The sequence below is a fragment of the Puntigrus tetrazona genome, chromosome 7 (assembly GCF_018831695.1).
Source record: "Puntigrus tetrazona isolate hp1 chromosome 7, ASM1883169v1, whole genome shotgun sequence".
Lineage (NCBI taxonomy): Eukaryota > Metazoa > Chordata > Actinopteri > Cypriniformes > Cyprinidae > Puntigrus > Puntigrus tetrazona.
The window spans coordinates 13231986-13258085 of NC_056705.1; the positions used below are offsets into that span (position 1 = coordinate 13231986).

Below are 26100 nucleotides of genomic sequence, written 5' to 3' on the forward strand. Positions count from 1 at the left end.
TCTCATGTACACGGAACGGTATATAATATTCAATGCATAAATATCTTGGTTATGCTACATCTCGTTTCTCACTGACGCACAAAGGAACCTCCAGCCGTATTGTAGCACCTCCCCGAAGTGTCTGTAAAAGCTGATCTGAGATCAGCAGTGTTAACGTTACACGGCTCTTTCCTTGTCACTAAAGTAAATGTGTATTTCCGGTAGACGGTAAGCTGTGCGGCGGATAAGAGCGTGTCGTTTAGCGGTAGTTTTCGTGTTTTGAGCTCCGTTTCGAGCGTGTTTTGTAGCGGAATTGTTAGTATCGCGTCACCGTCCACAGAAGGAGGGTCTCTGGTCTGCGGTGGGAAGAGCCAGTATCTGGAAGAGTCGGTCAAGGGCGAAATAAAACCGGTCCTGCTGCGTTGTCGGACACTCAGTTCACTTCTAGCTGGACATCGTCGTCTCGTCGCTCATCGGCGTTTAGCGACTTTTTAATCCGTCCTCGACCCTTAGGCAGAGCTCGACACTTCCGCTGCAGGAGAGGTAAACAACGCTCGGCAAGAAAGACAAGAATCTCGGCCTAACCCTGATCATGCTGCTGCGTAAAGTTACCCAAAGTCCGGCCATCTGCAACTCTGTCCTCCGTCTGCAACCGGCGATTACGGGGTGAGGCTCGTTGTTGTCGTTCACGGTCGAGCTTTTTATCGTATAAAATATAACTGACGGGAAAATCGAATATACAGAAGCTAAAATAACTTGAACTTGAACTCTCTTTGATGTTCTCTGTTATAAAGCAATGGTCAGTTTGACCGCAGCATGACGCCACTGACCAATCAGAATAAAGTATTTGGGATAATAAGTGTAAAAATTAACACAAATTATGTCAGTTAGGCGTCTCTAAAAATACTGTAACTACAAATAATTATTTGAATATCTATCTATCTATCTATCTATCTATCTATCTATCTATCTATCTATCTATCTATATTTAAGACCGATAGGGACATGCAGAATAGGTTAAGCCAATATATGATTGTTACATCACTATATAAAATAACTTTTTCTGACTTTCTCCCGTTTATCAGGGCCCATCGTCAAACTGGAGCTGTTGTGGCAGTGCAAAACACTCGTTTTTACACGAGCCAGGCCGCAGAGGTGAGACCCATTGTGTTTTCATATAGCGTATATATTCATTATCACATTTTCAAACATGGGTTACGTTACGTCACTGCTCAGACACCCATTAAAATAAATCTGGAGTAAAGTTCACGTCCAGTTCACATGACACACGGGAGCTTGGTAGGCGTTTTGCCACGTGTTACATAAACATTGTGGTTGACCTACAAGAAAGCAGATGCACTGAGTCAAAATAAATATTTGAGAGGGTAAGAAATATATATAAAAATGTTATTTTTTTGTGTTTTTCTGTCTTGTGGGTTATGTGCAGGGATGTTATTTGTTTGTGTGTGGGAGGGAAGGTTCATAAGGGAAGGTTACATGATCCTTGTCATTGCTCTTTGCTCTACTTGGCAGCCTTTTTTTGTCACAATGTCAAGCCATTGAAATCTTTACAGCATGTCACATTGTACTTCAACCCACCAAACTGAAAGGGTTTTCAGCAGAAGAGCTTAGAAAGCCCTGGCTATACCAAAATGTCAAAGTGAAAGCGTTCATTCAACATTTTATCTATTTAATTAATTTTGAATTTCATTTACAACAAACTGATCATTTATTGTTGTTGTTGTTGTTTTTTTGTTTGTTTTTTACCAAGGCTGTTCTGGATAAGAATGTAGTTGGTACTGATTCCACCGTGACAGCTGAGAAGGTTGATAAGGCAGCCAGTGTGGTACGTGAGTTTATGTACTGGATACTGGATTCAGACACATTTTGCAATGATTTGAAAGGCACACCTTATGATTATACTAGTATTATTATGTTATATGACAAATAAGGTGCAACACACTTTTGACCTTTTTATAATACAACCTCATTGAATAAATTAGAATGTTGTGGGGAAAAAAAGTTCATTTATTTCAACTCAAATTGTAAAACGCGTTTATTAAATACATTCAGTGCACACAGACTGAGGTAGTTTAAGTCTTTGGTTCTTTTAATTGTGATGATTTTGGCTCACATTTAACAAAAACCCACCAATTCAACTAGAATATGCTAATCAGCTCAAAACACCTGCAAAGGCTTCCTGAATCTTCAAAATGGTGTGTCAGTTTGGTTCACTAGGCTACACAATCATGGGGAAGACTGCTGATCTGACAGTTGTCCAGAAGACAATCGTTGACATCTTTCACGAGGAGGGAACGCCATAGACATTTAGACAGTTCACAGAGTGCTGTATCCAAACGTGTTAACAGAAAGCTGAGGGGAAGAAAACCGCAGAACCGCAGCCTTATGAGGATTGTCAAAAAATAGATTCAAGAATTTTAGTGAACTTCACAAGGAATAGACTTGGGTGGATAAACTCATAGCCCAAATTGCTTGAAGTCCAGTGTTACGTTTCCACAGTCTGTGAGGATTTGTGGTGTTGCTCCATTGTGTTCTTTTTGAAAACCAATCACTACACCCATTTATCAAGAAATTTGAGCACTTCATGCTTCCTTCTGCTGACCAGCTTTTTGAAGATGTGGGTTTAAATTTCCAGCAGGATTTGGCACCTGTCCACACTGCCAAAAGCTCCAAATCATGGTTACGTGACCATGGTGTTGGTGTGAAACAAGAGAAACAAGAGACCAAAAAATGCAGAAGAGCTGAATGCCACTGTCAAAGAAACCTGGGCTTTCATAACACCTCAGCAGTGCCACAAACTTGATCACATCTATGCCGCGCTGAATTGAGCCAGTAATTAAAGCAAAAGGAGCCCCTACCAAGTATTGAGCACATGTACAGTGAATGAACATACTTTCCAGAAGGCCATTGTTTTCTCAAAATCATTACAATTAAAAGAACCAAACACTTAAAGTACTTCCCTCTGTGTGCACTGAATTTATTTAATACACAAGTTTCACAATTTGAGTTGAATTACTGAATTAAATGAACTTTCCCACGTCATTCTAATTTATTGAGATGCACCTGCATAGAGACAGTATTGTTATTTTACTCTGAGACTCATAACTGTTTCCCCTCAGGAGTCAAAGTCCTTTGCTGTGAACATGTTCAAAGGGCAAATCAGCACTTCTCAGGTGTTCCCCTTTCCCTCAGGTGACTTCAAATGTTTTTTATGGTGCATTGCTTTGATATGGTCCGGTGTTATTTTGTGGTGATCAGATATTATATTTAATAAACGTGGAAAATGTTTATTTTAGACTGATTCCTGTTTTTACGTTTTGCTGTACTGTATTACTCATTATACCCACACTTCAGTGTTGCGTTTACTGTATTTATTCGCTGAATACTTTTACATTTTTCCATGTAGTGCTCAATGAAGAGCAGTCGCAGTTCCTTAAGGAGTTGGTTGCGCCCTGCAGCAAGTTTTTTGAGGTATGTTTAATGCACCCACATTTCTGTTTCAGAAAAAATGTGACTGATTTCTTTAAATGTTTGAAAAGAGTCATTCTACATACGAGCAAAATGAAATCTTGAGGAAGTGTCAAATAAGAGGACAAACAATATTAATACGATCTACCTTTATGGTAAAGATATTTAAATTAAAAATGTATGTTCAGTTGACATGCTTTGCATCCATTACATCAACTGTCTTAAAGTAAAATGTGCCTATGTGTGTTTCCAGGAAGTGAACGACCCCATGAAGAACGATGCTCTGGAGAAGGTGGAGGAGCACACGATGGAAGGCCTGAAGGAGATGGGAGCTTTTGGTCTTCAAGTGCCTGCAGATCTTGGTGGCGTTGGCCTCACCAACACACAGGTAAGACCACTCATCCATTCCCATTTTTCTTTTATTGGGGTCGGAGATAGAGACATAAACAAATAGAAATCTAGAGATACATGCGAAATTTATGCATGCATCTGCTCTGTTTTTAGTACGCCAGGCTGGTGGAGATTGTCGGGATGCATGATCTGGGTGTGGGCATCACCCTCGGTGCCCATCAGTCCATTGGCTTCAAAGGCATCCTGCTTTTTGGTAACCCCCAGCAGAAAGAGAAGTACCTTCCAAAGCTGGCCACTGGTGAGAAGAGTGAAGAGCACACACAACAACTGATGCAGTGTTTAGCTCCGACCCAAACTTAACATATAATTTAGAAATAACAATAAAATTTGCGCATATTTTTTTAATGCATTTGTGTACTGTCCACTTTCTGTGATTTTATTTATGTGTTTCTTACGTTAAAGAAAATGGATTTACTTATTTACATACAAAGTCGCCCACAAGTATTGCAAATGATTTATTGGATATTACAAACAGATGCTGCACAATGGTATGACAGATTATATATTTTTAATGTAAAAATATTTACAAATGTTTAAAATGTCTCATTATCTTTTGTCTTAGTTCACTGTCAATTCAGGCCAAACCGACTGTTATACTAATATAAAAACTAATGCAAACTAGACTAAACTTAATTTGAGCTCAAGTATTCAAATATTGAGACTGAACATTTAAGACCAAATCTAAAGAAGAATCTGACATTGAAAGCACTGAAATGAAAGTAATGTAACAAGTAAAATAAACACAGTTCTTGTTTTTCCCCAAAAAGTAGGTTCTGTCATTGTTCATTCACCCTTGGGTTGTTCTAAATCATGTGATCTACCAATTTCTTCTGTTGAAAATGAAAGAAGATCTTTTTAAGACTGTGGGTAACCAAAAAGGTGCTGGTCCCCTTTGACTTGCGTAGTGTGGTTTTAAAAAAAAATGCCATGAAAGTCATTGGGGACCAGAAACCGTTTACCCACATTCTTGAAAATATCTTTATTTGTGAGAACTTCATACAGGTTTGGATCAGTTTTTGAGTAGTTGTTTTCAGAATTTTATTCTTTGCTAAACTATCCCTGTTTTGTCTAATGTGTGTTAAATAATAGCTATCTTGTGTGTTTCTGGCAGGTGAGAACATTGCTGCCTTCTGTCTTACTGAACCAGCGAGCGGTTCTGATGCGGCCTCCATTAAAACCAGCGCAGTTCGTTCCCCCTGCGGCCAGTACTACACCATGAATGGAAGCAAGATCTGGATCAGGTTTGTGTGATCTTACTTTAACCAATACAAACATAGGGCCATGTGAAAGATGTTCACCTATTTTGCAGCCAATAGGGGGCAACATGAGTAAACCTATCATGTCCTCTTGGGTGATATTACTACCAGTTGCCTCTCTCAGCTGTACAGTCATTCAGAAGAGTGTTTCTGGTCAGTGAGCCGGGTGTGTGCATGTGGGTGGTTTTGTTGTCTTGGTCTGACTGGTATGATACGGTGTGATTTTTCTGTATCAGCGATATCCGTGTCTTTCACGTGTTTTCCTCATTAAAGCTTAGTAACAACAACAATTTGGCAACTCATAAGTAACTAAACGTGCTAAGTTTAGAGTGTGAAGAACTTTTGTGCTTAGTGGAGCTAAGCTTTTTGTTTATTGCTCATACTGAAGGCTGGGGGGGGTTTTCTAAACCGCTGAAATTAAGCATTCGACTTTGCCACACTCAATCGCAAGCAAACTGTGCAGCTTGACGGGGTGAGGTGTCGAAAATAAATAAGTTTATCATACAAGTGTGCTTTCATGGATTCTTTAGTGATTTGTCAAAGAAGTCATTTGTGTAGCAAAATTCAATTTGAAATGCGATATTGACACGGACAATGCATTTCTTATGTACATTCACTTTTCCCATTACAACACATGTGCAAATTTTGTTGCAGAATGAAAATAAAATATTATTTACATTTGTCGTTTTCAACAGTTATCTTATCTTATCTTATGTAAATTGCATACAAATTTTTTTTAACCCTTTAAAAGTTGCAAAATGAAAATGTATAACCCAGATTGATTATATGTGTAACATGTCAAAGCAGAAATATTAGCGAAATGATCATTTAAATGTTATTTGTCCTAAATGCATTTAGACTAACAGTTTGGACACTTTTTACAATTGCATTTTCATCGAGACCTAAGAGATTTTATCGTAGAATTTTAGAGAAAATTAATGACAAAGCCTTTTGCAATGGGACCACTGGGAGGTGCTCTGGGTATATCTTTTTCTTTCCTGGTTTTGTTCCCTGACATGATGCAATTTATAAAGCGAAAGTACAATTTTCATTTCATTGCATTCCATCAGGAAAGAGTTATGTCTATATATAAAGTAGTTGTTTCGATTTTGTAATTGCAATTTTTAATTTTAGTTCAATCTTAGTACACAATTTAACAATAAAAGAGTCAAGGTATAAATAGGAAAAATATTGAAACTCTTTTTGAGCGTGAAGCTAAAGGGCTTATCAGATTCAATGATCTATGCTAAGAACACTTGGAAGTCATGTTCTGAATCAAATGATTTGCGATGCGTGATCCAATTCAAGAGATTGGAATCATTTTGCGACGCAATGGTTTAACTGACTGAGTTTCAAAAATCTCTGATACATTTTTATTATTATAGTCGTATTAAAAACTTTTTTTTTTTTTTTTTTTTTTTTACAAATCGCACCCTGGTGATAATTATATGAGCTTCTTAACCAACAAACGCTGTAACACAAAATTATTATAATTTTGTCATCTACTGCTTTAAAAGCACAAGCTCTTTAATGTTTTGTAAATTCTTTCTGTCATTTATCAGCAGAAAAAATCCTGGAAAGGATTCTAGTGAATTCGTTCCTCTGTGTCGTTATTGTTATTGCTGTGATGTGGACATTCCCATTTGTTATTGAATTTAAAAGATAATCTAAAACTTTATAGGTGGTGTTTTAGTTTTTGTCCGAGGTGTAAATGGGCCTTTGTCCTGCAGCACTTTCTAACAATATGTTCCAGGTGGTTCCTTCTCTGTCTTCCTACCCACGGACAGGTTCTCGGCCTGAAAAAGGTTGAAGTCTCTATCATATCGCATCATTAATAATAATCAGGTTTGTCGCTTCTCTTTTTAGTAATGGAGGGATTGCAGAGATCTTCACCGTGTTTGCAAAGACGCCCATGAAGGATGAAAAGACCGGAGAGATGAAGGACAAAATTACAGCATTTATTGTGGAGAAAAGCTTCGGAGGAGTCACACAGTTAGTGCTAGTTTTTCCTCCTTTCCAATACTTTTGAGTTGACATTTTCGCGGTGTCTGTAATAATCTTGCTCGTTACTCTTTCCGTCGCTCAGTGGTCCTCCTGAGAAAAAGATGGGAATTAAAGCTTCCAACACGGCAGAAGTGTATTTTGATAACGTGCGCGTCCCTGCGGACTGTGTGCTCGGAGAGGTTGGCGGTGGATTCAAAGTGGCCATGAACATCCTCAACAACGGCCGCTTCGGCATGGCCGCTGCCCTCTCTGGCACCATGAAGGGTGTCATCTCCAAAGCGGTGCGTATGTGTGCTAAAGTGCATGTTATCAGATGGGTGTTCTCTTTGTAAGCTGTTTGCATCTTTGCGCATATAATGCTGAACGCAGTTTTTCTCACTTTCTTTTTCTATTCCTCTTCTCGTATAAAGTTTGTCTAGCATGCTGTTTTGTTAGGCCACATCCTTGCACCCGCTGACACCCCTATCATCCTCACTTCCTCTGCTTAATATGCAGGGAAATTCCTCCGCACTCATTGCACTGTCCCCGTGCTGCGTGGCATCTAACCTTGTATTGGCACATGCCTCATCGCAATTTTCCCGCGTGTTTTTCTCTCGCTTCTCATCATAATTGTCCGATTTCCAAAAAGCTGTGAAAGTTGCGAGTTCTTGCACGACTGATAGAATACAAAGGCACTGTGTCGGTGTAAAAGTGTCTGGCAAACACAGAAAAACTATTTAATTTCTGCTAAAATGAAAGCAAACTTTTGGTGGCTAAAAATAAATCAAAATGTAGAGAAACAGGATGCTTGTGCTTTTTTAGCAATATGCTGTCATGAAATGTGCAGTTGCTGAGTGATTGTGGGCTGCAGCCGAGGGAGGAGGTGATTTCTCAACAGCCTCGGCGCTTGCTCCTATCACGGGCGTGTGTGTTTGTTTCTATGTCTGTGTATCCGTCTCAGACCAGGAACCTTTGAAAGCGGAAACTAAGCGTAGACCTTATCTGCTGCAGTACATTTGCCCTGTAGGCCTTCGGTTGCTTAGAATCAGCATGTGTCAACTCATAAAAAGAAAGCATGCATTCAGGCATTCATATGCAGAAAACCGTACCGTTATGTAATTTCATATATTCCGTATGTCCTTTCATATATTTGCATACAGAGTTTTTTTTAAAACCACCATTCAGGTTTTTCACTGCTGCAATAATTCCAGCTAAAATTATGATGTTCAGTATGAGCATTTTTGGCATGTGCCATTTCATCAAAACAAATTTAAGCTATTATTTTTCAAAAATAAACTTTTTTTTCTTCTCTCACAGGTTGACCACGCTGCTAACCGGACTCAGTTTGGCAACAAGATTCACAATTATGGTGCCATTCAGGAAAAGATGGCCAGAATGGCAATGCTTCAGTATGTGACCGAGGTGAGCTTACCTTCTGCTTTGTCACATCTTGACTTTCTCTTCAGGGAACAAGGACATTTAAGAGTCAAACACTGCCTACTATTTGAATCAATTAAGTTCTCCTTTTGTTTGATCCCATGCGTTAAGCAGATTTACCTCTATTGGTCCATGTTCTTTTTATGGACTTTGCAGATATCAGCATTTTAGCTGTGTACACTTGCATAGCTCCATGTATTTCTTACTTCCGCATGACTTAGGAGAAGTAGAAGCTTCCCCTTAATTTCTGAGTGATTTCTGTGGGTCACGTGTGGTTAAAGTCTAAAAATACACTGTTTATCATCAGTTGTGTTTTCATGTCTGTTTCCCATTTTATTAAGTAGTTTGTTTGTTCTGAACATTTTTATTAGTGTGTTGTTTTTTCCCCCCCCTTCTTTCATCTTTTCTCCATGGACTTAGTCCATGGCTTACACGGTCAGTGGGAACATGGACAGCGGAGCCAAAGAGTTCCAGATCGAAGCAGCCATTAGTAAAATCTTTGCTTCTGTAAGTGTTTAACATATTGATCAACCCACTTGTACTAGTTTTCAAGCCCACACACATATTTGGATTTGTACGTAATAATTGGTTTTTCAAGACACATTTCAAGCTTTACCCGCACACACTATCAAACTCCCCCTTTTTCGCTAATATACTATATCTCACACATTATCAAAGCTTTCACACACACTATCAAATCAGCGCTCGAAATGTACATGTTTATTACCGTCTTGTTTACTGACCGTGAATAATTGATTGTTCTTTATGAATTCTAATATAAACGTTACATTAAGATATCAGCTAGACAACGTTATTATCTGCACTATGGACAAAAATATTTGTAGCTCACGAAAGTTACTACAAAAAAAACCTAGTTAAACTACGGTAACCACAAATTAAGCATGGTTTTGCTACACTAATTGTAGTTTAACCATTGTATTAGTAAAACTGTTGTTATATAAATGATAGTCAATATGCTAATAAACAAAACAATATAAATGGATCAACATTTAGATAAACATTTTTATTTAACAAAAGGCTCTCATGAATGACACTTAAACTGCCATTAGAGACACCTGAATTGCTATTGAATATATCACATTGTATTTGTGAAATGAAAAATTGATACACATTTTTGGAGCAACTGGACAATGTAGTGAGAGATGATCTACTGGTTCATTTACTGTACCACATGGCACCAAACATCAGAGCACACAAATATCAAGCCACCCACACCCAAAATATGAGAATGAGTTTATGTGAGCGAGAGAGTTTGATAGTGCGCGTGAGACGGTTTGATAGTGTGTGTGTGTGTGTGTGTGTGTGTGTGTTTTGTGAAAGCTTTAATGGTGTGTGAGAGTAAAGTTTGAAATATGTCTTGAACGGCCTCTCATATATAGCACTTTGTGTATTGCTGTACAACAAAAGTGCTTTACAGACATATGAGGGGGGATCTCTCCAGATGTGATGTTTAAAATATAAATTGTAAATTCACTACATCACTGGATTTTCCTTTAGGAAGCAGCTTGGTTGGTGACGGATGAATGCATTCAAGTTATGGGTGGAATGGGATTCATGAAGGTCAGTGCGTATATTGCCCATTCACAATACACATCGTTTCAAAGCATCTCAAAGTCACGCTGTTACATCCATAAGTGTTTTTTTTGTAATCAAGGATTTGTTTCTTAGAAACGCGTGGCTTTTAACTTCACAGAACATTAATGAACGAATGATGTCGTAATGCTAAATTTGTCCAAATCTCTTCTGATGAACAGACAAGCTCATTAACATCTTAAAAATAAATGACTTGTTGGATGAACTATTACTTTAATGCTTTAACAAAGACCTTTAGTAAAGCTTTGCATGATTCTCTGGTTTTGGATTGAGATCTGTTGTATTTATTATATTGCGCATTGAATATATCAGTGGCAGTAATACCACTATTAAATATTTATTGGTTTTGTTCAAAGCTTTTTGCTTTCAGCTTTTTGAGAAACGAGACTCTGTCTGGGTGGAAGTCTAATTTTGGCGCAATAGCATTGCAACATTATAGTGTCTGCTTTGTTCACGCTTTGAGTCACAATCATAAACGCTTACTTTGTGGGCAATCACCCCCTCGAAGCCTAAATGTTCTGTCCCGGGGTGGTGGAAAAACTGGAGGTGTTTTGCAGAGGAAGTCCTCTGCAACAATTTGATTGGTTAGCGAGGGGGGGGGGACACGGCTGTGCTAACCTTTCACGCCGCAACACAAAACCGTAGAGGTATAAAATTGGCCTTTGCTGAATGTAGGTCACATCTGCATGTTGATTTTTTTGGCCGCGTTGTATTGTTTTGTTTTCTTGTGTCAGGTGGGATGCTGCACATAAAAATGTAGTAAAATGTGCAGATGCAGCCTTTGGCCACTGATCAAGATGAGCTGTATACATTTTCAGAGAAGATTTTCATCACTTCCTCTTAATCTTGTCTCTTTTGTGGGCTACTGATCAGTTAGATTAAAACCACTAGTCTCTCAGATCCACTTGTTTTTATGTTATACGTGTTTTTCAGCTTGACAGGTTAACAGCTGTCAACCACATCTGTATGTAAAGCAAATCAACTTAAGTTTTTACATAATTACGGTAGGAAATTTACTAAACATCTTCATTAAACAGGATCTTTATTTATTATCCAAATGATTTCTGACATAGAAAAAAAAATTCTGACCCATAAAAAAGTATTGTTGGCTGTTGCTGTAGATATAGCCATGTGATTATGACTGGTTTTGTGGTCCAGGGTCACACACATATATGTGTGTGTGTGTGTGTGGTAATGTGATAATTATATATTTGTATATAATTGGAATTATTTGGTAAATAGCATTTTAAACTATTTGATTGCATCCTTCCTGTATAAGGTGATTATTTTTCTTATTTAAATGTAAGGCTGGTAGTATATCATGTTTCCACAAGACTATTTGGCAGCAAAAAACCTTGAAATCCTGAGCTTCTAAAGCATCATTTGACAATGAAGCCAGAAGTAATGGCTCAAAATTCACATTTGTCATCACATACTATTTAATTTAAAAATATATTTATTCATAAGCATTATGTCTGTATGTGTGTACGCCATAACTTTATTTCCAGGATTTAAAAAAAATTTTTATTTCTGTTGTTTGACTGTAGTTTTGTCTCTGTACATGTTATTGATGCAGGATGCTGGTGTGGAAAGGGTATTAAGGGACCTGCGAATCTTCAGAATCTTTGAGGGTACCAATGACATCCTGCGACTGTTTGTAGCGCTCAATGGCTTCCAGGTAAGAGGAGAAAGAAAACACTGCTGAGAACATAACTGCCTGCCCTACAGCTTCCTGTTCTGCAAAACCACCTAAAGCTCGCATCACGTGTGGTTGTTGACATCTGCCACTGCCAAAAATTGCTTCTGGATTTTGTTAGCGCGCGTTTTTTAATGCAAACACAGCATGTCGATTGCATTTTCAAATGTGTGCTCTGTTCGGTAGAATGCAGGCAATCAGCTGAAGAGCTTGCAGAAAGCTCTAAAGAACCCTATTGGTAATGCTGGGGTGTTGGCGAGTGAAATCACAAAGCGAGCCAAGAGGTTAGACCTTCATATCTCTAAAAACACTCGTTTTCTTTTGTTTTGCAATGACTCGTTTTGCAGTGTCATGTTCTTTGCATCAATTTGATAAACCTGCAATGTGTCTGTGTTTATCTCTTCGTCTCTGACAGGAAGGCAGGCTTGGGGACAGGACTAACATTGCAGGGAACGGTCCATCCAGAGCTTAACCACAGCGGAGAATTGGTAAGTTACAGCTGAAGTGGTTGGACCACACCGAAACAATGTTCAGCCAATGAGCCTAAAGCCTAAAGGAGACCTAGAGGTTGCAGGCCTAAAATATTATTTCTTTTAAAAAGACTGTTATGGCCATCGAGCAGTTTGGAGCTGTTATTGAAGAGCTTCTTCTGAAACATGGGAAGAGAATCATTGGTGAGTGACGTATTTGCCTTGTGCTGATACTTATCTTTGTTAGTTTATATTATTGCTTCAATCTGCATTGGCAGTTTGCCGTAGACTTTTTTGCGCTGTGCTTTATTCGTCCTGGTTTGACTTTTTTCACTTTACATGTTTACAGCTAAACACTGTGACAGAAGCTTTTGTCAGGTGTCTGTTTGAGCGTGTGGCTTGAACTTTTCTCTTAGTGATTGAGTGATACTGTAAATGTGGCTTTTCAGATGAACAATTTGTTCTGAAGCGCGTTGCAGACTGTGCCATTGATCTGTACGCCATGGTCGTGGTCTTGTCCAGGTAAGTTGTTGAAATGTACTAATTTGTATGACCGCTCATGCTAAGGGTTTGTTTAAATTCCCTAAACCATAATGTTAAACTTTTAACACAGTTTGTGATCCATAACTGTTACCTCTAATCGTGCAGCTTGGATGGAAAGCTGTGCTTAAAAATGCAGTTGAGTTGAACGGAATATTATAGGCACAGATTTCCTTATGAAAACATTAATGAATGTATTTCCTGTATGCCCATGCATTACTGGAATTGGAGAAGATAATTGTCTGTTTGAAGGAGAGATCAGCTTATTAACGATCAACATTGACTCTAGTTTATATGCGTTTACTTGTTTTCTTTTCTCAGAGCGTCCAGGTCTCTCAGTCAAGGTCACCCTTCTGCTCAGCATGAGAAGATGCTGTGTGAAACCTGGTGTACTGAGGTCAGTGTCCATGTTTTTTTTGAACGTCTCCCCATCTCCTCTTTGAGCATTGACAACTGATTTCTTTCCTTTAGGCCCACGAGAGAGTCATGCAGGACATCAAGTTCCTCAGATCAGGGACGTCCAAGCAGATCTTCAAGAACTTGCGTGCCATTTCTGCTGCTGTGGTAGAAAACGGAGGAGTGGTATCTCCTCATCCTCTGGGCTTTTAAAGCTGTTCTCTTCCTCCCATCGCCCAAACCATTTCTTTTCTAACCAGACAGTCAAAGCTGCCCATATTTCTGTACCCAGACTGTTCGATGCTGCAATCTTTTATGAGCTGAGTCTGTCACATTGTGTACTTTAACCACAGGAGTGCTTTAATATATTATAAAGTATGTAAATGGGTAAACAGGATGTGTAGATTTAAGCGTACATTGAAGGATTGAACTTGTTTGTTTATAAATTTAGTTCTTTTGTATATCTAATCAAGCCTGCATTAAAAAAAAAGTTGATTAATATTAACCAGCGGTGAAAACTATTCTGCTTTGAAGAGTGATTTAAAAACTCTGACTGAAGCACTTTAATCTTGACAGCAAACCTCAGCCCAATATCCGGTCCAGCTGCTAGCATTTTGCAAATGCTTTTAATTTGTCATTGTTGGTCAATATTTTTTTTCAGAGTCAACCTAAACTTCAGCCGTTCCCATGGTTTTAATGTGAAATGTCTTACTCTGAGTTACCCAAAAGTTTGTTCTCATAACTAAAATAGAAACACTGAAAGTTTCATATGATGAACAAGTCGTTTGTCTCAGTTACCAATTTCTTTTATTTGTGAATTAAGTAACGTTATGCTCTTAACATAAATACAAATGGGCAACACCATAACAATGTCTGCCATTTAGGAATTACGCACATGTGATGCCTATATTTTGTCAAACCGTTTATATTATATTATTTATTCTTTAATTTTCTTTGGCATCTCCCATTAGGTATGTACCAACTTAAACAGCAAACATACAAAAAAAAACAATTAATTGTATAATAGGTTATACAGCTGCACTAGCCTGACATAATTATAAATACTTCCTCTGTGTTGCAGTTCTCATCAATATCTGAAATCTTCCAGATTCAAACGTTTTATGCAGTATATTGTAAAAGACCGTATTAAGCCAGTGTGTCTTCATAACTCAGGATGCTGTGGTTACAAGCACAGTAAATCAAATACTAAAAATCACCAACTTATCTACACACAAAGTACAATTTCATCAAACCGCTTTCACAGTTGTAGTTATTTATATATATATATATATGACTGCAAAATACTGTTAAGTTTTGCCAAATCAGAGGATACTAAAGAGATTTGGACAGCGTTTAGGAAAATAAAAGATCTGATCCTTGTCAGCGGTACTATTTACAGTTAATATAAAATCACAGTTGACTGTCTTCAACAAAAGTAATTCCTCAAGACTGTAGCTGCTGTATTTTACTCCAACTTAATGAAGTTATGGCTTGCAGAATTTAAAAAAAAAAAAAAATCACAGTTTTCTAAAAGTCTTTGTTTTCTCAGTGAAACATGTGCTGAACTTAACATATGCAATACACCAGATGGATTGCATAGTGTTTGATTGTGAATTCATTTCAGTCTGTGTAAGTAAATATTTCTTTTGAAGAAACCAACATCTCCTAATCCAGAGATATCACACAGTCGTCTGTGAGATCTCTCTTGATAGTAACGTCTCTGAAGTCATTCTCCTCTCCCTGAAATAAACACAGTATGTTAGATTACTCCAAGATTCAGCATGGATTTCGTTACATGCACAATTCGGTTGTCAATAACTTTTCATTTTTATCTTTACTTTTTCTGACTGTTCAAAAAAAACAACTAAAATGTCTATATTCTGGTGTGTGTGTGATTTAAGATGGCTTCCAATACTGTACAAACCGGTGCTTGTCTGGTTTAGTTGAGCAAAACCCTTAAAAATGAGAATCTGTACAGCCTGGTAGATTTATTTTATCAGCAAAGAGAAGATGTTTTATTTTTGTCAGCAGTTCCTCAAGTTTGAAAACGTGACGGATGAATCTGTGGTCTTAGGTGTGAAATGTGGCTTTAGTCTTTGACAAAACCACAAAACAGTAGCCTTGAATAAATATTGAAAGAAATACTTTCAATACTGCGAAAACTTTAGGTTCAGTAATATTGATTATACTAAAAAATATTTTAAAGTGGCAGTAAAGACTAACGGTTTCCACAAGTTTTTTTAAACAATGGTAGCCATGCAAAACATTTCTTGAGCAGCAAATCAGCATATTACTATGATTTCTGAAGGATCATGGGACGCTGAAGGCTACAGTAATGATTTTAAAAATTAAGCTTTGCATTGCAGGAATCAATGTATAAATTAATAAATAAATATATTAAAACGATTTTTAATAACTAGTGCAGTGAGACTTAACATTAAAAATATAACTGACCTTAAGCTTCAGAACTGTAGTTTAGATGGAGCAGGCCAAATGAATGAACACTGATGTTTTATACTTCTTTTCGCTTTGATGTGGGAACATATTTGGCTCCCACACAGACATTTGTCACAATATTTATACCGTGGACCACAGTACAGTCTCCTGAGACCAACCATAACAAACATTATCTACAATCCATATATATTTGTATACTGTCTTTTAATATCCAATCGGAAAATGCTAAATATTAAATGCTGAATAACATCTGTATCCTATTTAAGACGCTTTAATGCAGTAGTGTAATAACCAAAATAACTGAAATTATGTAATTTGTTCAAGACGTAAATGCATTTTTACATCTCTTAATATATTAAGTACAATAAGGTTCCTGAATAGCTTGTCTTTAGGCTGCTTGCTTTGACTTCAAGTTGTGGGGGAATTTTTGGATGAGTTGTACAAAAGTAAGGGCACACGTGGAAAAAAAAAAAAATATATATATATATATATATATATATATATATATATATATATATATATATATATATATATATTTTTTTAGATCGAGTAGACCCGCGTAATGAATGTCTCTTCTATGGCATAATGTAAAAAGGAACCTTTTTTAACAGTGTATGAAAATCAATTCAACAGAATTAATTATTTTCCAGATCACAGCCCACGTTAAAACATAAAACAAAAAGCACAAGACCACTGTTTTGCCTAGCATGCGTAAGTTACCAAATGCGCCTAAAGCGCGGTGCGTATCCCGCCTTCTTAAGGACAACAATTATTATCCACGGCCACCGCATTCACCCACCTTTGCTGGCGACGCCGATTGGGATGCGTGATGTTGACGGTCCACTCCAAAATGCGCTTCAACCGGCAGGATAAACACGGGAACCGGTGGTTAAGATGTTCCAGCAGTTCCTCTTTACGCAGTCCGTACACTATCGGCGCAATGCACTGCGCCAGGCTGAAGAAGGCAAAACTTACGACCGCAAAAAGGTCTTTTGTGGAGCTCTCGAGTAAATGCTTTGTATGCAGGATATACAGCAAGAACATTAAGAAATTGGGGAGGATGTAGACGGCGAGCTGGGTGCCGTGGAGAGCAATAGTCTTGCATGCAGCTCGGTTGCGCCGGTTCAGCACACCCAGACGACGCCCCTCGTACAAGATCCGTACGTAGCTGTACACGATGAGAACGGTACAAATTGTTATTAAAACTATTTTGTGCATTTCTCCGCCTTGCAGAGCTTCCCTTCCACAGGACCTGGTGACATTGATACTGGTGGACAGGGTGAAAGGAATAATCGACGCGAGTCCCCACGTTAGGATCCCGCTGACCCACGGCCAGGGTTTGAAACAAACTTTGCTGTAGTGGAGCGGGTAGCATATGGCGAAGTAGCGGTCCAGCGCCATCGCCGTGATGGTGAGGATGATATTGGAGCCGCTTGTCATCAGGCCTTTGATTAACGCCATGCACACGGTCGGCGTGGTCGCCAGTTTCAGGTAGCTTTGTAAGTTGAAGCTAAAGCTGACCGCGAAGTAAACCAGCGCGGAGAACAACAAGTGGAACACGAGGACGAAGCGCGCGTGGCTCCGCAGGTGCTCCTCGCGCACTATGGTCCAGTTGATGATCAAGTTGAAAAAGGCCAAAATGATCAAAGACACTCCCGCTGCCCAAACACGTACGTGCGGATACGAGTTGCTCGTATCATTGGTCATCCTAGCGCTTCTTCAGACCTCGCTCGTACAGCAGTAGAACCAAAACGTTCCGGAACAAAACGCGTTTAACGGGTGCGCGCGGTTCATTTGGCTCGTCGTCGGTCAGCGTTTCTCCGAAAATCCGAACGTTCATGTGAATTCGTTTGGTGGATCCGTTCGGTCACAAACACCTGTAGCTCTCGCGTAAAAGTCAGCCTGGTAATGGAGATAACCAGCTTCACGTTTACTTCCCTTTCTGGAACAGCAGCGAGAGAAAGAGGGCGTGTTTGATCGTTTCGGCGCCTTGTGCGTCTGCAGCGCATTGTTGTGAGAGACGTGACAGGTGTCTTATAAAATGATGGAGTTATATCGTGGTTTTGAATGTGCTTTTTGAATATTTGTTTGCACCTCGTTTAACTTCAAACTTTAATATAGTGCGGTTATATTGAGCACTCATATACTTCTTCAGCATGAGACATGGCCCCTGTACGTGTACCTATACATTTTTTTTATATTTAATATTTATAGCTAAACACACTTTTATATCAAAAACCTTAATAAAAGTGCTTTGCGGTGCCATTAAAAATGTCAGTGGTTCCCTTTATGAACATCTTTAACATCTTAAGAACTTTTCTGTTTCATAAACGTTTCTTTGGCAAAAGGATGCTAAAATACTAAAACAGTAAGAATAAGATGGTTCTGTAAAATAACTTTAACTGAATTCTTCATCTCTGGCATCGACCTTTTAAGCACCTTTATTTTTAAGGTTTTATAATGTTCCCATATTTACAGTGTTGGCCAAAATTATACAGTTAGTATTTTCACTAACTGTAATAATGTGAGGTTTTTGTTGGACAAGGAGTCTGAAATAGCCAGCGCTCTGCACAGAGATCTGATCTGATCATCATCTGTCTGTCTGTCATTGCTTGTGAAATACTAGTGTTCTAATAATTTTGCAATCACTATATCTGCTGCAAATTATTGCCCACGACAGCAATCTATGGCTAAACCTTGTTAGGTACAGCACAGCTTGTTTAAAATCCTTGATATGTAATTCCATACATATTTTACTGCATCCACTGTAATTTATAATATGGTGGTTTTAATGCACACAAGTTTACATTGGTTCGTTTAGAAAATGCTGTTATCCAAAATGAACGTGCACTATGAACATGCATGCATTCAATCTCGGAATATAGTCTTTATCATCTGTGCAGTCTTAAGATGTAAAACACCAAGCAGTCTTTTTACTGTCACATCTTACAGCAGAATCTACTGATGCTATCAGTTGATGTTTCTGTATTTTGCAGTGCAGAAGGGTGGATGTCATGCGATTTCACCCAAGTAGTTAATTTCTAAATGGGTTGAGCTGTGGATTTGCAGCTGTGTGCATGATTCCTATCTTCAATAATTGTCAGATTTTTTTTTTTCCACCAAAGGGACGTCTCACTGTCTCTCCTTCTTCCTTCTGCGAGTGTATGAAGAAGGTCGGCAGGAAAGGTTATAGCACAGCGCCACCCAGTGTTTAAAACACACACACAAGATTTATTCATTTGGCATTAAACTGGTATATTGTTAACCGTGTACACATCTGGTATCAGCTACGCTGCCGATCAAATGTCAGGGTCATTGAGAGTAAAACATATTTTTAGATAGAGATGTAGATAGATAGCAAAACAACAACGTAGTATAATAATTTCAAAGAAATGCTGTTCTTTTGAACTTACACTAAACATTCCTGGAAACATAAATCACGATTTTTATAAAAAATATATTTATAAAAACTGCTTTTTGAGCCCCAAATCAGCATAGGATGATTTCTGAAAGATCGTGTGACACTGAAGACTGGAATAATAATGCTGAACATTCAGCTTTGTTATAACAGTAATACCATTTTAAAGCATGAAACAGCTACGATAATCATATTTCCTTATTGTTACTGTTTTATTGTATTTAATCAGTCAATCAATCAATCAGATAAATGTAGCCTTGTTGAGCATAAGAGAATTTAATAAAAGCTAAATCTAAATCTGAAGCTCATAGCTAAACTCTTAAATTAAGTTCTTGTTCAATTCTATTTTAATCTACGTTAAAAGCAGGTGCAGTTTTGTCCTGACTGTAGCGATGAGAAGAGACTGTGGTTTGGTGCAGGATTCTCACTTCCACAATTTCAAGATTCTTTATTAATAAAAACTAAACTTCATGATCTCTCACCCAGCCATGTGCAGGTCTCTAATGTATCATTGCAATCTGTCCAGTTCACCAGCAGAGGTCACCCTCATCACAGTATTCATTAGTTGTTTTGTCTATCGACAATATTTTTAAATGTACTGACTTCATACAGTACATATATGCATACATTCTCCATTCGTAGTTGCAAATGAATCTGTTTTCGCTCTCGTCTGGACTTTCATTACTGGCATTTGATTCAGCTTTGGGATATTGGAATTTATCTTATCAATATGTTATGTTTGATTATTTATGCCCATTTGTGCTTACACTTAATTTTTAGACATTCTGCTAACTATAAGTAGCTACATGTCAACTAATTTTCATTAATTTGCAACTGCATGTCTACTAACTCAGTGTAGACTATAAGGGGAGGTTCAGTGGTAGAATAAGTTGACATATTCTGATTTTCTGTATGTCGTGGATCCATCAATACAAAGGTTTAGAAGTTATTAAGCAGACAATCTATACTCTAGTGACTGCTAGTCGACAAGTTAGTAGAATGTCTAAAGTAGACTATCAAACTAAAGGCTTTTTGTTTTGCTTGTGGTAAATATCCCCCAAACACACCATACACATGTAGTAGCCTCCAGCGGTTGTGGTTAAACTACTCCCATTCACCTCAGTGTCACCTGATTCTTCCCACGTGGGTCACTACTGAACCCATCATGATACACCTTCAAACCCATTTGCTGCTGTACTTTTTTTCGTATTTTTTGGACAGGAAATCCATTAGATGGAGAGATCAAATGGATACATGGTCCTCAAACTTACACTTTTTTTTCTTAGGTTAACTCTGGTCTGGTCTAATCTAGAAAATGAATAAAGAAACACCCCGAGAATGTTAAGTCCTTAGCTCTCTGTGGTTTTCTCAAACTTGTGACGGTTGATTATTTAATCTAATTTATTTCAGTTAAACCACGAGGCAGGCAACGCTTTTGCTTGAGCAATGTTTTATTCAGTGTGTTAAATTGTAAATTCGTCGGTAAATTCTCTATTTTTGAGTTGTATTAAAAGGGTTTTACGTTTATGCTGCACATTAGACACGCATCCTCTCTCTGACCAGAAAACAAAACAGGCGTAAAAAAAAAAAAAAAAAAAAAAATCGTTTACAGACGTACTGTGGCGCTCTTTTTGCGTTGATACGTTTTCCTGTTGAGTTAGGTTTCATTTTTCTCAGCAGACCACCACTGCGACGCTTCTTCAGAGTCCAGTCTGAAACCAAGGTAAAGAATTAGTTTATTCGCTAATGTCGAAATGTCGAATTTTTTTTCAAGTTTACATTTGTCTTAAAAAGAAGGGGGAGCTGCAAAGGTTAACCAAACAATAACAGAATAAGGATTTGTTCCGTTAAACAAATGCGAGATGCTTTTATAACAGTTTTATCACTTGTGACGTTCACAAAAACTACCTATGTTTATATATCTGTATGTTTTGTATGTATCTATATATGTTTTGAATGCTGTCGCTCAAATGATCGCACAATGGAATTATCCTCTGTAACGTTAACGTTCGAAAAAAAGTATCACTTTCGGGAAGGGAACAAGCTCGGAATTCAGTATAGATTTTAAACGGGATATATAATGTGCGCAAGAAACTAGTTAAGCAAAAACGTGTTTCTTGCTACGTTGGCGACTCTAAACTTCTAAACTAGAATAAAGAACAATAAAGTTGTTACAAATAAACCGTGATTTGTTGTTTTAAACTTCACAGTTATTCGTCTCTCTCTCTCTCTCTCTCTCTCTCTCTCTCTCTCTCTCTCTCTCTCTCTACCCTTCTGCCTCCCCTCCACCATTTCCTTTTTGCAGTCATGGCAGTCTCACAAACTACAATCATGACAACCCAGCGTGTCTCCTCTGGCACCTGGAGCACCGGCGTCTGCGACTGCTGCTCTGATATGAGCACTTGTAAGTCACCCGATGACCCATGACCTCTCGGTTAAATTTTCTCGTAATTCCACCTTGCTTGAATGTGAAACCCTACCTGATCCAAAACCAATATTGATGTTACAAGTTCAACTGCAATATAATATTTAAAATAAGAATGTATTGATGTAGGACGACTTTATGCGATCATCTAGTTGCTTTAGTGCAATTTTGCAAGCACTAAAGACTATTTAATAGACATACATTATGCGATGCGTACAGGCCACATGTAAAACACCATGGCATAGCCCACACATACGTGATAGACAGAATTAGATGCCCAGATCTAAAACATCCCTCGTGTGTGTTTCAGGTTGCTGTGCCCTTTGGTGTTTCCCTTGTATGCAGTGTCAGACTGTGTCTCAGTTTGGCTGGTGTTTCTGCATGCCGTTGCTGGATAGCTTCTGCATGGTGGTGTCATGCTGTCTCCGCCAGAAGATGAGAGAGCAATATAGCATTCATGTGAGTTCACACACACACACACACACACACACACACACACACACACACACACACACAATTAGGTAATGTGTAAAAGGAAGACTAATAGCTAATGTGCTAGAGTGCACACAGGGGGGATTAAATGATGCTTGTTTTTTGTTGTCCTGGTTGTTTCTCATGTTCTTATGTTTTACATTCCTAACACAAAACAAAAACTTTGTGTACGTAAAAGTAGCCATGCATTTTGATAGTAAATGTTTTTGCAGTCACAATAGAAACCACTTACATTTTATTACGTGAAAGTAATTTTTTGTCTGTTATCATTTTTCATGTTCTGCTTAAGATAATAAGTCAAACAGGTTTGGAGCAACATGAGGATGGGTATATGAACTTTAATGTGTTTTTCTGTACTTTTGAGACTAATGTTATGCCAATCTCTAAAGTTTTTTTTTTTTTAATACGTACGCTAATTACAATGAACAAACAATTGCTTATTTCTATATTTTTCTGTGCTTTAACTACTGCTACTTTTAGTTTACCGTGATAACCACAGGCAAGATTTAATTTCCCTATGATACCATTCAGCACTCTGGATTTTAGGGAACTGAAAAACAGATGTTTGTAAAACCGCTTCCCAGTGAAATATAAAGAGATGTGGGTTTCATGAAAATGGTGAAAATCATTGTACGTTTTTAAGTTTTCTAAAGTGCTGTGAAAAAATACTGCGAGTAAATCTTAAATTGTTGCGTAATACAACTTCCAAAATGCATCTACACTGCAAAAGCTGACGATATTTTCTTATATAAATTTCGATAAAATCAGCCTTCTTGTTTTAAATATATCATAAACTACGATATATTTCAGCATTGTCACATGATCAAGAGTGCCATTTTCTCTGATTGTCAGCGTGATACTGATTATATATAATAGTCACAAAAAAACAAGGTGATATGTAACTTATATTTTACACACGATATTGCTTTTTTTGCTCTATTTGGCCAACAAAAATGGTTCCACAGTTTGAACGAATTGAGCGATTGAAGTGACAGTCACTTGCTCATTCCTGAATGTATCAGCCATTTTAAATAACAAGGATATGACCTCCTACTAGCGGTAGGCGCTCGTAAAAAATAGAAGAATAGAGCCCTGCCTTTATGGATGTGCAGCATAGCCACATGAAAGTCTGAGTGCATACAATAAACATTAAAGCATCCCATCTCTGTCAGAGGCACTATAAACCTTCATTAATGATTGATGTGTAATATGACTTCAGTCTTTAGCCATGTGCAGCCGTTTAGCCTCCATCTGAAGCCCATTCGTGTCAGGAATCAAAGACCCAAATAATCCCCAAACATCAGCTGATAATCGACAGATGACTTTTTGTTGTTGTTTTTTTAATGCTCCTAATTTTTCCCAGTTTCCCACATTTCTGGTTTTTTCTTCACCATATATAAAGCGTCATACTGTATTGCAGTTTTATCACTTGCATCTAAATACGTGAATAAATGCTGAATAATATCTGGTTTAAAAAGGGACACTCCCAATTGTTATGCCTCACCCTAACGCCATGTCCTAATAAGAAATACACGAGAAATGAAACTTCTTTCAGTGACCACAGTTATGGTTTTGACACACTTGAGAGTGCACAAACAATAAAGGAAGGAAGTTAACAAGACCCAGGACTGAAAATGCAGTCTAGAGGCCAGTGGCAGAGCTAAAATTTAAACTGACAAAAAAAAACTTTAGCTTCAAATGTTACTCTATTTCTCATTTCTCTTTATTTCTATCATTTGATTAACCAACAGTTGAAGCAAAAGGTGAACTTGTACAGTAATTTTGTAAAGGTTGTTCAGGTGACATTTTTCCCAATTTTCCATCAACTAAGCTATAGGGAACCATATTTTTAAGGTAAAAAAACCAATTGATTAGTATACATCAATAGTTCATATTAGACCATTTTATAATAATGTTATGTCTATTTATTTTTATTAATTATAATTTTAAAAAGTAATTGTATGACTAAATATGTAAATGTAATCTCTAAGGTACATTTTGTGGTGCCCAGGAAATGCGCTACCCTGCTCCTGCTTCACAAAGGAAGTGGTTTAAAATCTGTATGATTTTTATTTTCAACATGAAGGTTGATTGAAAAGTCTGTATGTGTTGATATATACACACACACACATACATATATATATATATATATATATATATATATATATATATATATATATATATATATATATATACATACACACACACATATATATATATATATATATATATATATATATATATATATATAAGTCAGATTTTGAACTACTAAATGATGAAAGAAGTTAGTATTGTTCTTGGTATGAACGGGCCTTAAATTAGCTCTATCTCTAATAGGCCTACAACTTTAGTGCATAGAAATTAAGCGTATCCCATCTTCCATCATGTTGAGAAACTCATGTGCCCCAAAATTATGCAGTATCAACAAGATCTTATAGTGTAAGTAAAACTTTTGGTAGTAAAACACAAAATGCTGTGTATTTTATTGGTGCAGAGGTGAGTATTCTTTATATTTTATAAAACATTTGTGGTTAAATGGTGTCATCTGTTACAAACAGACTACTTAACACACAATTAGAAAATAATTTCAGTGTTCAAAGTGTTGCAGTCTTCACCCACCTCGTGAACATTTGATCCAAAAACAGGAAATACGTCATGCAAGTAGTGGTCAAAAGAACAAGTGTTAGTATTGGAACACGAACTTGTCGGTCAAGCCAGTTTAAACTAATAAGTAATAATACTTATAGTAACAAAACGATTTATATATAATTATATGGTATATAACTAATATTATATGTTTTACAAATACAAATTTTCTTCTTTCTCAGGGCTCCTGCTGCGATGATTTCTGCACTCTCTGCTTCTGTTATCCTTGCGCCTGGTGTCAGATGTCTCGTGAAATCAAGATTCGGGCTCGTTCTGGGACTGTGGTCACCCAACAAATTACACATAGTTAGAGATCTGTTTTGCTTTGAGTTATGGTAGTATGGGCAAAAATGCATGCAGGTGGTAAAATCTGATGCCCTCTGCCTAGTGGTGATTCATAAACAGTGCTTTGCATGTTATATATACTTGTCATTATGATGTTCAATTATGATGTTTATATAATGCACAAACGTTTGTAACTCTCTTTTCACAGTTTTACAAGTTAAAAAGAAATAAAATAGGCACAGCACGTCATGCAAGTGATGTGAAAAACAGCGTAAAACAATCATCCTTATTGCTTCGCTATTTTATGGGATAAATAAAACCTCTGTTTTATTACATTTTGTATTAGCCGAAAATCATTCCAGTAATAAAATTATAATATAGCAACTTGTTCTGGCGTGTTTATGCTATGCTTTTAGCTCACCTTTTTTTCCACCTCCACTACCCACATAAAAATTTCTGACATGCACAGATGCGAAATACACAACATGCAAATAAAAGACTCAGAATTTTGAATATGGTGTTATACCGATGCAAAATACTTTGCATAGTTGAAAAACCTGCAGTATAGCTACAAACAATAACTTTTGTATGTACTGAGGATAACATGCATTATGTTGCCCTGGTAACGGTTCTCCAAATCATGTTTGACTAACTCTAATAGAAAGTTAGTCAAAGTAAGTTTGTGTCTATAACTGCAAAATTCATACAATTATCATAAACATGTAGTGAGTTCCAACAGTGATGCTTTGCCCCAGAGGCCTACTGTACACTGTATTATGAAAATGTTTACTTCTCTAGGTGATGTTTGATTATGGATTATTCTCAGGTTTCAAGCTCAGCTTCTTTTGTTTTTGAGTAGTGTACTGTTTTCGAATCCCATTGGGTTTAGGGAGGTCTTTTGTCAAGCTACAGTTGGTTTTGGCTGCAGACAAACCTTTGTTTTTAAAGTCTTTATAGTCTCTCTTATTCTGACCTTTTCAGGACATTGTTTATACTGAAATAAAGACTTACAAAAATACACACATGAAACTATTTTAAATATGCTCTGTAAACAGTACCGCCGCTCCCTTTATGCAGTATGTAGTTTTCGTGTGATACAAGAGTGG

The 26100-nt window shown here is 37.4% G+C and overlaps 3 protein-coding genes across 3 annotated transcripts; 2 read left to right on the forward strand and 1 right to left on the reverse strand.

Moving 5' to 3' along the window:
- Window positions 1-170: 170 nt before the first annotated feature.
- On the forward strand, window positions 171-13776 carry acadvl (acyl-CoA dehydrogenase very long chain). Its single transcript, XM_043245938.1, has 20 exons — window positions 171-645; window positions 1065-1134; window positions 1751-1825; window positions 3120-3192; window positions 3407-3471; window positions 3722-3856; window positions 3973-4117; window positions 4991-5120; window positions 7002-7127; window positions 7222-7420; window positions 8436-8540; window positions 8976-9062; window positions 10074-10136; window positions 11746-11847; window positions 12052-12149; window positions 12281-12353; window positions 12467-12539; window positions 12785-12857; window positions 13197-13272; window positions 13347-13776. Exons 1-20 carry the CDS (start codon window positions 572-574, stop codon window positions 13482-13484), a joined length of 1980 nt encoding a protein of 659 aa, XP_043101873.1. The 5' UTR covers window positions 171-571; the 3' UTR covers window positions 13485-13776.
- Window positions 13777-14059: 283 nt separating this feature from the next.
- zgc:194312 (uncharacterized protein LOC794943 homolog) lies at window positions 14060-19220 on the reverse strand. Its single transcript, XM_043245939.1, has 2 exons — window positions 16528-19220; window positions 14060-15011 (listed from the first exon to the last, which is right to left on the reverse strand). The coding sequence occupies exons 1-2, from the start codon at window positions 17433-17435 to the stop codon at window positions 14951-14953; spliced, it is 969 nt and encodes a 322-aa protein (XP_043101874.1). The 5' UTR covers window positions 17436-19220; the 3' UTR covers window positions 14060-14950.
- A 1219-nt stretch (window positions 19221-20439) lies between these two features.
- Window positions 20440-25378, forward strand: ponzr1 (plac8 onzin related protein 1). The gene is made up of 4 exons (XM_043245940.1): window positions 20440-20869; window positions 21452-21550; window positions 21882-22030; window positions 24892-25378. Exons 2-4 carry the CDS (start codon window positions 21454-21456, stop codon window positions 25018-25020), a joined length of 375 nt encoding a protein of 124 aa, XP_043101875.1. The 5' UTR covers window positions 20440-20869; window positions 21452-21453; the 3' UTR covers window positions 25021-25378.
- Window positions 25379-26100: the final 722 nt, after the last annotated feature.